The 13,761-nt window shown below is 35.1% G+C and overlaps 3 protein-coding genes and 2 non-coding genes across 5 annotated transcripts; 2 read left to right on the top strand and 3 right to left on the bottom strand.

Moving 5' to 3' along the window:
- Positions 1 to 3,338, top strand: LOC146938138 (purple acid phosphatase 18-like). Its single transcript, XM_085752130.1, has 5 exons — positions 1 to 177; positions 706 to 1,374; positions 2,424 to 2,612; positions 2,692 to 2,780; positions 2,932 to 3,338. Exons 1-5 carry the CDS (start codon positions 43 to 45, stop codon positions 3,149 to 3,151), a joined length of 1,302 nt encoding a protein of 433 aa, XP_085608256.1. The 5' UTR covers positions 1 to 42; the 3' UTR covers positions 3,152 to 3,338.
- A 960-nt stretch (positions 3,339 to 4,298) lies between these two features.
- LOC146938137 (fatty acid desaturase 4, chloroplastic-like) lies at positions 4,299 to 5,586 on the top strand. Its single transcript, XM_085752125.1, has one exon. The coding sequence runs from the start codon at positions 4,494 to 4,496 to the stop codon at positions 5,430 to 5,432; it is 939 nt and encodes a 312-aa protein (XP_085608251.1). The 5' UTR covers positions 4,299 to 4,493; the 3' UTR covers positions 5,433 to 5,586.
- A 600-nt stretch (positions 5,587 to 6,186) lies between these two features.
- VPS22 (EAP30/Vps36 family protein) lies at positions 6,187 to 10,803 on the bottom strand. The gene is made up of 6 exons (XM_085752126.1): positions 10,499 to 10,803; positions 7,679 to 7,814; positions 7,341 to 7,495; positions 7,053 to 7,160; positions 6,589 to 6,678; positions 6,187 to 6,478 (listed from the first exon to the last, which is right to left on the bottom strand). Exons 1-6 carry the CDS (start codon positions 10,658 to 10,660, stop codon positions 6,374 to 6,376), a joined length of 756 nt encoding a protein of 251 aa, XP_085608252.1. The 5' UTR covers positions 10,661 to 10,803; the 3' UTR covers positions 6,187 to 6,373.
- Positions 10,804 to 11,003: 200 nt separating this feature from the next.
- TRNAM-CAU (transfer RNA methionine (anticodon CAU)) lies at positions 11,004 to 11,075 on the bottom strand. The gene has a single exon. It is a non-coding gene; the product is annotated as a tRNA-Met (tRNA).
- Positions 11,076 to 13,110: 2,035 nt separating this feature from the next.
- On the bottom strand, positions 13,111 to 13,214 carry LOC146938134 (small nucleolar RNA Z279/snoR105/snoR108). Its single transcript, XR_015033848.1, has one exon. It is a non-coding gene; the product is annotated as a small nucleolar RNA Z279/snoR105/snoR108 (small nucleolar RNA).
- Positions 13,215 to 13,761: the final 547 nt, after the last annotated feature.

Below are 13,761 nucleotides of genomic sequence, written 5' to 3'. Positions count from 1 at the left end.
TCCTGAAGTACATTCTTGTCCTTCATTATTTCCAGCATAACAATGAAACTCAAACTGATTCCAACAGTTTTACTGATCCTGTCAGTAACTTCAACCGCTGATAACTATGTCAGACCTCAGCCTAGAAAAACCTTACATCTTCCATGGGATTCTAAACCATCTTCTTATCCTCAACAGGTTCACACACCCTTCATTTCATCATCTCATTTTTTTCTGCAAAATTACTACTTTTTGTATACCCTTTTGCTTTATTACTTAATTAATGTTATATTTTACTATTTTTGTTTATTTGTATTTTTGTTTTTGTCATGTGTTTCTGGCTTGGTTTTGTAAAAGAATCACGTTTATGTTTCTTGCATTTCTTTATTTTGATTATTTTAACTTTAATTTCATGTTGCACATGTCAAAAAGTTATTTCTAGTGAAGCTGCTAAGGTTGATTTGAGAAATGGACAGCTTATAGCTTTTGCCAGATGAAGATCCAATTCAATGAGCTTATGAAAACAGCTTATAGCTTGTTTGGAAACAGTTTTACTTTGTTTTATCTTTTATTAATGAAGCACTTATACATAAGCACTTATATGATAAACACTTACACTATAAGCACTTAATGAAGCTGTTTATTCAAACAAGGAACCTTTATAAGGATGTTACTTTATGATAGTCATGTAGTTTCAGATTCTTACATGAAAAGTGTGTATTCCAGGTACACATTTCATTGGCAGGAGACAAGCATATGAGAGTTACCTGGATCACTGATGACAAATCTGCACCTTCGGTTGTAGAATATGGAACATTGCCAGGGAAGTATGACAATGTAGCTGAAGGTGAGACAACCTCTTACAGTTACATTTTCTACAGCTCAGGAAAGATACACCATACGGTAATAGGCCCTTTAGAGCCGAATTCTGTTTACTTTTACCGATGCGGTGGACAAGGTCCCGAGTTACAGCTCAAAACACCACCAGCTCAATTTCCAATTAGTTTTGCTGTGGTTGGAGATCTTGGCCAAACTGGTTGGACCAAATCAACACTAGATCATATCGACCAATGCAGATACGATGTTAACCTGATTCCTGGCGACCTTTCGTATGCCGACTATATTCAGCATCGTTGGGACACGTTTGGTAGGCTTGTGCAGCCACTTGCTAGTTCTAGACCATGGATGGTAACACAAGGGAATCATGAAGTAGAGCATATACCTTTGTTAAAGGATGGATTTATATCCTATAATTCGAGGTGGAAAATGCCATTTGAGGAAAGTGGATCAAGCTCGAATCTCTATTATTCTTTTGAAGTTGCTGGTGCTCACATTATCATGCTTGGTTCATATGATGATTATGATGTGTACTCAGAACAATATAAATGGCTAAAGGTTAGTTGGTTGCTCAATTGATCAAGTGTCATTACATTCCAGACAAATGGAATGGGATCTATTACAAGCTATAAGTGTTTTTCCAATTAAAGTATGTCTTGGCTATATCTTGCATTCGAAACTTTAATTTACATGATATTCACCGAACTGGTTATAAACTATGAAGCACGGACACAAACATGGACATCGAGCACGACACAGACACCGACACGCCGACACCGATAATAATATGAGAAAATGACATAATTCAGTGTAATCATTTGTGTCGGTGTTGTGTCAATGTCAGACACCATTGCATGGGGAATGTCCGTGCTTCATAGGTTATAAATAACTGTGAATGTGGTTATACCTTACAACAAGAAGTGAAAAAAGATATGAAGTTGTTTATCCTGTTTTCTAGATGCCTCCAATTGTTGACACATAATATTTATTTTCTACTGCCATAAATGTCACTGTTTCTAGTTTTCTTCATTTGTCTTGTTATAAATTGTTTCCATGAACCTTGTGATGTTTCGTGTTACAGGTTACACTGTCTGTTTCTATTAAACTTTAGGATTTATGTTTAGCTGTATATTGCTTTCTAGTCTTCGCAATAGCAGCCACCCTGCTAAACAATATTTTGCTTTAGCAGTTTTGGATATGAAATATTGCCAAGGAATTAACAACATAGCAATGACATGCATTCATATGAAAACCTAGGACTAGCGCCCTTACTTGCATTGAAACCAATGAATGACAAACATTTAGAAGTTACAGAACCAGAAATAACTGTTGCTTCTTCTTTCCCTTGGTAATGATGAAGTGCAAAATCCTTGGTAACAGATGCATGCATTGCATTTGCATATGGCTAGGATAAACCACATACATAAAAATAGAAGCCTTCATAAAGATATGAATAGAATCAGGTCTTTAAATTCAGATATTAGAGACTTAGGCAATGTGAAAATGAAATATCCTCCCTTATACATAGTTATTGAGAAAGAGAAACAGAGAAAAACTCTGAAGTTATAGTAGGTGTGTTTTTCTAACATCTTCTTTGTGATCTACAGACGGATTTGTCAAAAGTGGACAGGAAAAGGACACCTTGGTTGCTTGTCATATTTCATGTGCCATGGTATAATAGTAACACAGCTCATCAAGGTGAAGGTGGTGATATGATGGAAACCATGGAGCCATTGCTTTATGCTGCTAGCGTTGATTTAGTTTTTGCTGGTCATGTCCACGCATATGAACGCTCGGTAGGCTTATAAGATATTTTTTTGTAAATTTACTTACTGGTCATAATTGAATCTTAAGCAATTCTTGTGTGATTGACAGAAACGTGTATATAATGGAAAATTGGATCCTTGTGGTGCTGTCCATATAACAATTGGCGATGGAGGGAACAAAGAAGGCTTAGCTCATAAGTAAGTTTTATTCTACCAAATGTTTTTTGAAGTTTTCAAATCCAACCTTTAAGTTTTCTCCGATACTACCTCTGTTCCTTTTTACGTGTCGTCTAAGATTCTCTTATATCATTCTTACCGTTTGTATTGTTGCGTCATGGATGTTTGGCAGGTATATAGATCCACAGCCGAAGTGGTCAGAGTTCCGTGAAGCCAGTTTCGGTCATGGTGAGCTAAAGATTGTAAACTCAACGCATGCCTTCTGGAGTTGGCACCGGAATGACGATGACGAGCCTGTAAAATCTGATGATATATGGATAACCTCTTTAGTTAACTCAGGATGTGTTGCTCAGAAGAAAACTGAACTTGAGCATGCACTTATAACACCCTAAAACTCCTTAATCTTCTTTATTTCCTCAACAATGATATAACAAAGAGTTTGGTTGTGGATTCAAATCATGAAAGAATTCTTAAGATTAATATATAGCATTTATATCAGCTTGATGTATTATAGTACTTTGATATATGGTTCTTCCTATGTTTACTTTAAAGTTGGTTGTCTCTTACACATAGTATTTCCTAATATTGTTGGTTTCTGAATAGAAAAGACAAGAGTGGTTATTTGTGTAATCAATGGTAAATGAGTTCCATATTTTGTATATTATCTCTCATTGCAAGGAGTTGTTATTTCTTTCAGCAAATTTTACAGTTAAGTTTATTCGGCAGCAAACAAATGTTTTATGAGCACGTGGTTGGGAGTTCGATTACCGGTTCAGAGGAAGAGTCCATCTTATAATATATGCATCAATCAAGTTGAAGACATCTGTTTGAGAAATTATTTTCAATTTTCGTTTTGTTTATAACCGAAATTCTTTTCTATTTTCGTTTTGTTTATAACCGAAAAAATAATAATTAATGTTCTACAATTATTTTCCTTATTTTCTATGCTCCAATAGTTCTACAGTTATTTTCTACACTAATAATAATTACTATGTTATTAAAATAGAAAAAAAATTGCACCTTATAAACATTTTATTCAAAAATAAAAATTTGATATGTTACAAATATTTGTTTGGTTTTCTTTCATTTTTGGAAGAATGAAATATCATAACTTTTTAATTTAAATTAACGGCCATAAGCTTGGATGCTTTCACGATTGGAATATACCTATTTTCCTATTATTACATTATTTTTCTTTGATTATTAATTCATTCAATTTAATACGGCATCTTCAACTTGTATTTCGTGGAAAAAACACATCCTTATATTAGCCTCTATCTCCACATTTGTTGGCATTCAATTCAGCTATGTCACTAAAAAGATTGGTAAGTGGACAGAAAAAGTTTACACTCTAATTCCAATAGTTGCTTATATGACTTTTAAACCTTAAGCTACACCAATCCAATCAAAATACAACATACTTTAGGGACCACAAAAAAGTATAGCATCCTTTTAGTCCAAGTAACACATCAAGATTGCCCTACGTGTCTTTTTTTTCATAAAAAACATATAAGGAAATTGTGAATGAATTATGTGACTCAAATTCATTGTTAACGTTATTTGAGAATTACATAACACCACGCATCCTCATTGTCCACCACACTATTTGTGCTTCCACAAATACATAACTTCTTCATTCTTGCTACAACCACTACTATTTGTAGCTACACATTTTATATACCTAGCCACTAGCCCTCTTTCACACAAGCCTTTGATTCCTCTCCAACTTCTACGATGTCTTCCTTAGTCCAACACAAGTGTCTTCCCAGCTTTCACCACCAAGTTTTCACAAAGAACTCTATCATCCACCGAATTCGCGTCAATTGCTCCGCCACCACCACCACTGATACTCCTGCCACTGCCACGAAGTCCAAGCCTAATGTTAATCAATTGATCATTGAGCCGAAACTTGCACGACCGCCAATAAAAGTGGTAACCAATGCTAACCGTCCAATGGACAATGACCCTAGTTTGGAATCAACATGGTCTCATCGAGCATGGGTGACAGTTGGATGCACAACTTTGCTCATTTCGTTGGGAGAGTCCATAAAGGGTTCAAAGGATATGAATATGTGGGTTGAGCCCATTGTGGCCGGTTGGATTGGTTACATCTTAGCTGATCTTGGGTCTGGAGTTTACCATTGGGCCATTGATAATTATGGAGACGAGTCAACCCCATTGGTTGGTGCCCAAATTGAAGCTTTCCAAGGCCATCATAAGTGGCCATGGACCATTACTAAGCGTCAATTTGCCAACAATTTGCACTCACTCGCACGTATGGTAACTTTTGTAGTGCTTCCTATCAATCTTGTTTTCCACGACCCTATAGTTCAAAGTTTTGTTGGGGTGTGTGCCGGTTGTATTATGTTTAGCCAACAATTTCATGCATGGGCTCATGGGACAAAGAGTAGGCTTCCACCACTCGTGGTAGCTCTGCAAGACAGCGGAGTGATTGTGTCACGATCGCAGCATGGGGCGCACCACCGGCCACCGTATAACAATAATTATTGCATAGTAAGTGGAGTGTGGAATGAGTTTTTGGATAAAACTAAAGCTTTTGAAGCCATGGAAATGATATTGTATTTTAAACTTGGGGTTAGGCCTAGGTCATGGAGTGAGCCTTCTTCTGAGTGGATAGAGGAGACTGAAATTGCTTGTCAAAGCCAAGCCTAATGACCCCTTCTTTCTTTTCTTTTCCATGTTAAAATATTTATTTGTTGCATATAATACTTGTGTGGATAACTGGATATATGACTGTTATCTCCTTATGTTCTCTCCCCAAAAATTGAAATTAATAGATTTTTTTATTTTTAGTTTCAAAATAGCATTTGGCCTGTATATATTACTCATAGTTCATATACGTAATTCCTAATTGTACAGTTGTTTTAGATTATGGTAATTGTAACCAAAAAAAAAGATTATGGTAAACATGATTTTAAAGATGTTGATTTTAAAAAATGTTTATTTATATTTCGGAAGAATTAAACATATTTAAATGGTAAATCATGGAGTAATTCTTTAAGCCAGACACTTCATGCTTTAGAAACCATTTTTTCATGTCATTGCCAAAATTTTAGAGGGATTAAAATCGTTTGCCCCTTTTTCTTCTCTTCAATAAGGAATGTAAGCAACAAAGAAAATGTGCAAGTGTCACAGAAAAATGTTATTGACTGTCATTTGTGTTAGAAGTTAGAACAACAGAAATAAAAGTTACGACTAAACCTCATTTTAAGAAAGCCGAAGTAGCTTCTAGCTCATGTAAAATTTTCTGGTATAAGTATAGCGGATCGAATCACAGTTGAGATATAAGTTTTATTTTTCGTTTGTTATGGGACCAAATTGATCGGTTTTAATGTGCAAAATATATGCGTCCTTAGCAACAATGAAAAAGTGTATTTATGAGTAATTTTTCCGAAAAACCATAAACTTATTTTAACTGAAAAGCTTCCATAACCTAGAAACCAATCCAAACTTTACTTGAGTGATACAAAATTAAAAAATATATAGGAATCATTTCCAGTCAAAAGGATCCAAGAGGAAAAACCAATTAACAAGCTTACAACAATTAAACATAGGTCTTGAAAAATCAGACCTCAGATTCTTTTCTAACAAATTTACAAGGAATCAATTCCCGTCAAAGACGAAATGGGGGATACACACGGAAACCAGTACCGTCGTTTTACATCTTTGTGGCCATCATCAATCATTGCAAGTCCCTCCTGCATGAGCCAATACCATAGTGGTTCAGTATCCATGAAATTTGAGATTAATATTATTACATGTTATCGAATAAGGAGAAAGAAACAATTTTTTTAACAGTTTATCTTACATCAAGTAATGTATCTAGTGCATCAATGGCACGACCTGAAGTCCAAGATAGCCTCCTTTCTACTTCATCGACAGTCACAAATCCTTGACCCTGAGGTAAACAAAGTGCTAGGTCAGTGTAAAAAAATGTAATCTTTTCATGCTTCGCGGCGGCAGGGCATAAAGTTTTAACCAATTCCAATCAAACTAAACCATGCCACAGATGAAGCTTCCGGTGCTAAAATTGACATATCAAATCCTCTGAATAGTGAACATCAGTAGTATATAAAAGCACACATATTACTACCAAGACAAGACCAATAGCAAGAGAGTTCAAATTAGACTGAATACAAAAAGTTTGAAATAAAAATTCCGCCGAAACCAAAGCGTTGTCTCCTTATTTCTCCTTATCCACATCATGCAGTTACAGGTCATGCTCAAGAAAGTTGATAATCTCATATCCAAACAAGGAGAAATAAGTGCTACCTGGGCAAGTTCAAGAATTTCATTGTGGTCTTTGTTCAGCTCCGTTGGAACCGAACGGACAAGTTTTTTCTTTCCAACAGAAATAACTTCAAACCCGCTACCGAGAACCTGAAATTTTGTGACGCACATCAGTATGCAGCGCCACAGGGTTAACCAGAATGCATGTAACAAATCTCTCAATATGAGGATACACACATGATATTCCAAAATACATGCAAGTCAGAATGATCATACGTAATTTATTTGATCCACATTCATAAACAGTAAGGGCATGGTAAAGCACAAGACCTTCAGCTTACTGATAGCACGCAGGCAATCATCCTCGGAAACAACTCCACGATCACTTTTTCTTCTCTGGCGAAGGAGTTGACAGAGTTCTTGTAGATTGATCAGTCCACCGTTGAGGGGTCTAGTAGCCAAGCAAATGTCCACAATTTGAACTCCTGTCTAGCCAAACAGCTCGTCTTAGAAAATAAATTACCATTCTAAGAAAAGAGTGAAATTAAACATCTCGGGTTTAATTAATAAAAAATAAAATCTGGAATGGTCAATTAAATTAAAGATAAAATGTTTAACAATTGCAACTACGGAATTATAATGCAATGTGAAATAAAGTGTTTACCAACCAAGTTCATAATAGAAATCACCAATTCCCAATAGCTCTGCCCAAAAACCCTTATTCGAGGCCAATGGATCTACTCCAACTTTAGCACACATTTCATGAAACTGTGATCTGAATGCAGGGTTCTTGCGTATGTCATTCTGAACCAGTGATACCAACAATTAGTGCTATTTAATCTAATCATTAATTGCAAAAAAGAATTCACGAGACATGAACAAAGTAAGTTGTTAATCAATCTTTCCCCTGAAGTTTCAAGTCCTCAAATTATTCAAGCAAGCCCCTGAACAAAACTCTATTGACATGGAAAAGCTGATAATAACCTCCCAAACATTATACCAACTCCATCAATTAGCAATCAACCAACATCATTCATAGCAAAAACTACGTCAAGTTCATCCCACCGGCATGTTATGATTACAATCACACAGTTAACTTCTAGAATCAGCAATCAGCAAAATTTATGACTGTTACCAAATAGCGCTGCTAACAGTAGCACGCATGCATCCAAAGTCACATGATTTGTGGGAAACTATATGCAATGATATAAACAACAAAGTTATACTATGTCCAGATGTATTTATAACTAGGGCATGGAAGCTCATGTGCTACATCTTAAATTCGGGGTAGACAGACTCCTATTAAACTCTGTGTCTACTTCGATAATGTCAAGGTAGAGGTGGTATGCCTTAAAATTTTTCTGTGCGGACTAAGAAATAGTTCATATAGTGTAGCAAAATTTTGAACAAATCACTATTGTTCTGCAATACGCTATTTAGTACAAATTATTGTCAAATAGCGGCGCCCGCAATATAGCACGTTAGTGAAACAGAATTTGAACAAACCACCATTTCCCACAACACTGATATTTTCAGCCACAATTTCTAAAATTAACCTCAATTTTTTTCTTTTGAAAGAGCAAAGATAATTCAATAAAATAAAATGAAAGCACAAGGTGTGCAATCACAGGAGATACAGCAACAACAGAACCGCACAGTACTCAAGCAAACAAAACTAATCCAGCAAACAACACAAAACACACACCAAATGATCAGATCCACACTGCCTAAGCGACAAGGAAATCTGCTAAAACCTCTCAACAAATAAATGATAACAGCACCAATAACAGCTATCAGAGCTGCACAAGTAGGCTAATGCTAAGAAGCACCCCTGCCCAAACCACCAAATATTCTCACCAAAGGACTAAGCGCTCCAGCCCGCAAAATCCCATGAGATTCTTCCTGACAATTCCGATCCAACACAGCCAGGTCCACAATTTTAAAGAAAATTCCCAATATGGATCTTCCAATTCAGTGCATCTCAGACAGGCCACATATAATTACGAACAATCAACCTTCGAACACAACTCAAAAAGGATAAGAACAAATAAAACTATTACACTTGCATCTTAGGATCTCGCTCCAAGCCACCAATGAGCTCCCGGTCAACAATAGCAAAGACCAAGCAGACCTTCTAATGGACCGGCAACTAAAGGGCGAGGATTTTGAGATACAACTAAGATAGAGCCTAAACGCCGCAACCAACCAAAAGAAACCTGTCACGCCAATTAACATCTTGCAGCCACAGAAATTAAAATCTATACTAACCTTCCTCTCCTGCTGCCGAAATTACTGATATGAAGCCTGTCTAAAATACCACAGAATGGGACATCCATACAGGAACAGACGCACACAGAGAGGCACCTGTAGATGTTATATAACACCCAAACCTGATTGACCACTTCAGACCACTCTGCTATATCAGATAGTGCGAGACAACAACCTTGCTCCCTGACCAAAGAACGCAATAACCACAACAAGTCAACCTTGCAAGTCCACACATCCGAGAGATGCTCTGGGATTCACGAACCACAAATCCATATCTCAACCAATTCCACGAGCACCGCTTTACAGATTCAATAATATTTTCCAGAACAATCTCTTTGTTTTTGAATAGTTTGTCATTCCTTGCCTTCCAAATACACCAAATGCCAGCAAACCAAATCACATTAAGACTGCTAGCCAGAATTCTCCTGCTGTCAATCAGTCCTTCAAATTGATCTAAGTGTGCCAGACCTTCATTATGGTATGCTGTAAACGTCCCAAGTCACTTGCTAATCAAATACCAAGTACCTGCAAACACCGGGCACTCAAAAAAGAGATGAGTAACAGATTCTTCGGCTCCTCATTCACCAACACACCTTATGGACCCCTGATCAATAACGCCTCTCTTAAAGAGATTATCTTTAGTAGCTAGTAGCTACTCTATTTTGAAACACTCTCCAAGCCAAACACGAAACTTTTGATGGAACTGCTTTATGCCAAGCCCTCGACCATGAAGGATCAGTCGAAATATTGAAACTTGACATGATTTTCTTATATGTCTCCTTTACTGAAAGCTCATATTTTAATTCCCCACCCCTTAAGCCTAAATTACAAATGCCTTTCCACCATAACGAACTCCTATTAACATAATTTCTGATCACCCCATCCCTGAGCCCCATATCTGTTGGCCAAAGCTCTATACCATAAACCCTCTCTAGCCTCTCTAATTTTCCACTCCCATTTGCTAAGAAGAGCAATGTTGAAAATCCTCAAATTTCTTATTCCCAATCCAACCACATTTGAATTTGGGAAGGAACCCAAAACCAAACCCAAGTGCCAAAAATCATCAAACACAACAGCTAGTATTTTGCATTCAAAACATAAACTTTTGAGAACAAAATTAAATTTTTTCCAACACCCAGAATTCAAAATCAAATTTTTATAACAAAAACCAATCAATCACAAAAAAAAAAAAAAAAATGGGGTTGAATTAAAAGAAGAACCTTGTGTTTGCGAGCAAAATCTTCAAGCTGAGAACGAAAAGTGGAAAGCTGTTCCTTCATCATATCAGTTCTGATCTTAGCAACATTCTCACCCAATTTCTTGTATTGATCCCTTGCTGCTGCAGCTGTTTGTAACCCTCCAATTCCAGGTCTTCTTCTCATTTTGAAAATTTCTAGATTTTGCAAAAAAACTTGGGGTTTTCACGGTTGATTGAAATTTTTGAATAAAGGTAAGTATTTGTTGAGAGGAATTGAAAAAGTAACAATTTTTTTGGAGATTAAACAAAAAGGTATTGAATTGTGTTGAGCTTGATTCAATTCAGATGAGTTATATATAGATGAATTTTGGAAATTTAAAAAAAAAATTAAGAAAAAAAACAAAAAAGAAAATAGAAATTTATCAGAGGCCTGTTACTATTTGTATTGGAAGACGAGACAAAGGATAGAAAGGTAAATTACAAAAACGAAAAAACGCACAGAAAAAATCACAGTAAAAATAGAAATTTATCAGAGCCTGGTTTCGATCCAGGGACCTGTGGGTTATGGGCCCACCACGCTTCCGCTGCGCCACTCTGATTTTGTTGCTGTTAAGTTACGAATAATGTTATATATTCTAAAGTAATCAATGTTCTTTAGAGCTTTTAGCAGCATTACATTAATTACATTAATTTTTGTTTTTTAATACTGTATATATGTAATCTCTAAAAAAATAGCGGATATTTTTTTTAAAAAATAAAATAGGCAGTGCACAAGTCCTAATCAACGAATAAAAATGTTATGTTGAACATTGCGATCAGAGTTCGATCCTCAACTCCTCTAACTTAGAGCATGATTATCGATCGTTGCATTATAAAGTTGAGGCGAAGTGTAGCAATGTTTGTTAGAGAGGAATGGATATTTGGCTTAATATGTGGTAGCTTTACTTTACCATGTTTCCAACATTAGCAACGGTGTCTTTCATTTTTTTAAAAATAAAAATTCAAAAGCTTTTTCAAATAAAATAATTATAAAAAAAAAACCCTATTTTGGAGTTTTATTTGAAGTACATTGTGAGATTAGGGAGACTCGTTTTAGAGTTTTGAATGAGTGTCATGAATATTTAAAAAATGTAGTTGAGTTGTTTAAATAATTAAAAAGTATAAAATAAAAAAATTTAGAAGAGAAAGTGTAAAATATTTTTCCAATAATATAATATATTCAGTGTTGTCTATTTAAATCGTAATATATTGCACAGGAAGAGATGGTTATCGATCTAAATGTTTGAGAAGAAGACATTATAACAAAAATGGGTTCCACATTTTTCAAAAATTAATAAAATCAAGATTATAGAACTGTGTAAAATAGACAACACTTAGCCACACTAAAAAAAAATAAAATGGTATAGCCACTCCTTTCTAATTCTTCTTCACCGATTTGTTCTGTATTGGTTGCAGTAGACCAACACTCACTAATGAAAAGTGAAAAGTCATATATCCAAAATCAAACAAAGGAATATGGAAAAGAAAAAAAGAAAAACAAAAAATAAGAAGGGAAAGATGCAAGAAAAGAAAATGATCTTTAATTTTGAGTTTTGATGATAATTAGTTGTTTGAGAACGGTTGATATGTGTAGAAAGTTATTTTGAGGGTCTAGCATCCTATGCTAGTGAAAACATTTAGTGAAAACATCTTCTAGGCCATCATCAAGATCAAGTGAAATATTATCATCTGGATGTGCCTCTAGTCTAAACAACGTGACATGAAACTCTAAAAAAACTTCAAGACTCATCCACTCGTTTAGTGTGAGTACTGAATCTGATTCTCATTGGGCTCTCATTGCAAACCTTAAAGAGACTCTTCTACTATGTTAAATGAATTTGATCTAAAAAATAAACTCAATTTAAAGATGTCTAGATGCATTTATACATACATCAAACAACACGAAAACATGAGCAAACTCCAACAATTTCAATATTTCTATAGGTCCATTCGCCTTTGGATTTAGATAATTTTTTATTCTAAATAAAGTTTTAAGCCTTTATTTTCAATATCCACCTTTTAATACAGAGAGATGATATTTTGACAACCACTTTTTGACAACTTTTGGACAACTTTCTCTCTCATACTCACATGATGTTGTTATCCTCTCTCTTCCTTTTTCTCTCTCCATTGTTTTTGACCAATAAGAAGTGAGAAAAACAAGGTTGTCAACAAAGTTGTCATCAAATGGATGTCAAAATATCATTACTCTTTAATATATTATTCACATCACATGTCAACATAATTAACTTTTGCTCTTCTTACTTAATGTTTTATTGATTGAGATAATTTGAGGCCATGCGTAGGTTAAGGTCTCTGCTAACCATCATATAATCATGCATAAACTGCAAAGCAATTGCAGAAACTCTATGAACGGTAACTAGTGATCATGACATCATAAACACTCCTAATAAAACTAAAAAAGTTTTTAAAAAAAGTTTAAGAAAAAGTAAGACCAATATGAAACAAAAATTAATTATAGAACCAATATGAAACCTCATAATTAATTAAGGGACTAATTATTAATTATGTAATTTAGACTTAAAAAATAAAAGTGTTAAAAACTTGATTTGGCCTTCAGGTTTGGAGTAAATAGGGATCAGATTGTTTAAATGAGAGTGCCCAATTGTCGTAACCAGGCTTGGGGCGAACACCCAACTTGCATATTATTTGCAAGACTCAACCACTCATCATATCCCGTTTCTGCCTGAAGGATCATGTTTTTTTACTTGTTAATCTTCTATTCTTATAGCACCCAATTATTCCTACATTACAATATTATTCGATGTGGGACTATGAAATAACGTGACACGCATTGCTACAACTACACATGTAAACAGCATCACTTACTACATTTCAAGTGCTCGAATATTGCTTTAGATTTTGTTTCATTTCATGGACCACATTCAACATAATGTAATATACAATAGACTTCACTATCTCATATTCATAATGCAAAGGGTCGAGTTAAATTAAGGTGCGCAATGCATCTCTAACAAGCTGAGTGGCTTTTTGGGTTATGCTCAGTATGTGTGGACTTCAGCTAGAGTCTTGAAACATTGAATGAATCATCATATTTGATTAACTAAAACAAGTACATAAGTTAATTGGATACAACATTTTTACTCGAAATCTTAAGAAATTATATGTTGTTTAACATTTATTCTTCAATCTAATTTGAAAATTCTGACACACATGAATACAAACCCTCTCTGTTTAAATTGAATTTGAGGACTTTTCTTCTTC

This window comes from Medicago sativa, chromosome 3 (genome assembly GCF_051527215.1).
Source record: "Medicago sativa cultivar Bolivia chromosome 3, Bolivia_mono, whole genome shotgun sequence".
Classification (NCBI taxonomy): domain Eukaryota; kingdom Viridiplantae; phylum Streptophyta; class Magnoliopsida; order Fabales; family Fabaceae; genus Medicago; species Medicago sativa.
This window is presented reverse-complemented; position numbering and strand designations above follow the sequence as displayed.

Bases quoted from the DNA above. Each gene is read 5' to 3' on its own strand.
- LOC146938138 (XM_085752130.1), top strand. From the start codon at position 43: ATGAAACTCAAACTGATTCCAACAGTTTTACTGATCCTGTCAGTAACT. The intron at 178-705 runs GTTCACACACCC...TGTGTATTCCAG, and splicing joins CATCTTCTTATCCTCAACAG to GTACACATTTCATTGGCAGG. The intron at 1,375-2,423 runs GTTAGTTGGTTG...TGTGATCTACAG, and splicing joins AACAATATAAATGGCTAAAG to ACGGATTTGTCAAAAGTGGA.
- LOC146938137 (XM_085752125.1), top strand. From the start codon at position 4,494: ATGTCTTCCTTAGTCCAACACAAGTGTCTTCCCAGCTTTCACCACCAA.
- VPS22 (XM_085752126.1), bottom strand. From the start codon at position 10,660: ATGAGAAGAAGACCTGGAATTGGAGGGTTACAAACAGCTGCAGCAGCA. The intron at 6,679-7,052 runs GTAGCACTTATT...TGTTTACCTCAG, and splicing joins AAATTCTTGAACTTGCCCAG to GGTCAAGGATTTGTGACTGT. The intron at 6,479-6,588 runs GTAAGATAAACT...TGGCTCATGCAG, and splicing joins CACTAGATACATTACTTGAT to GAGGGACTTGCAATGATTGA.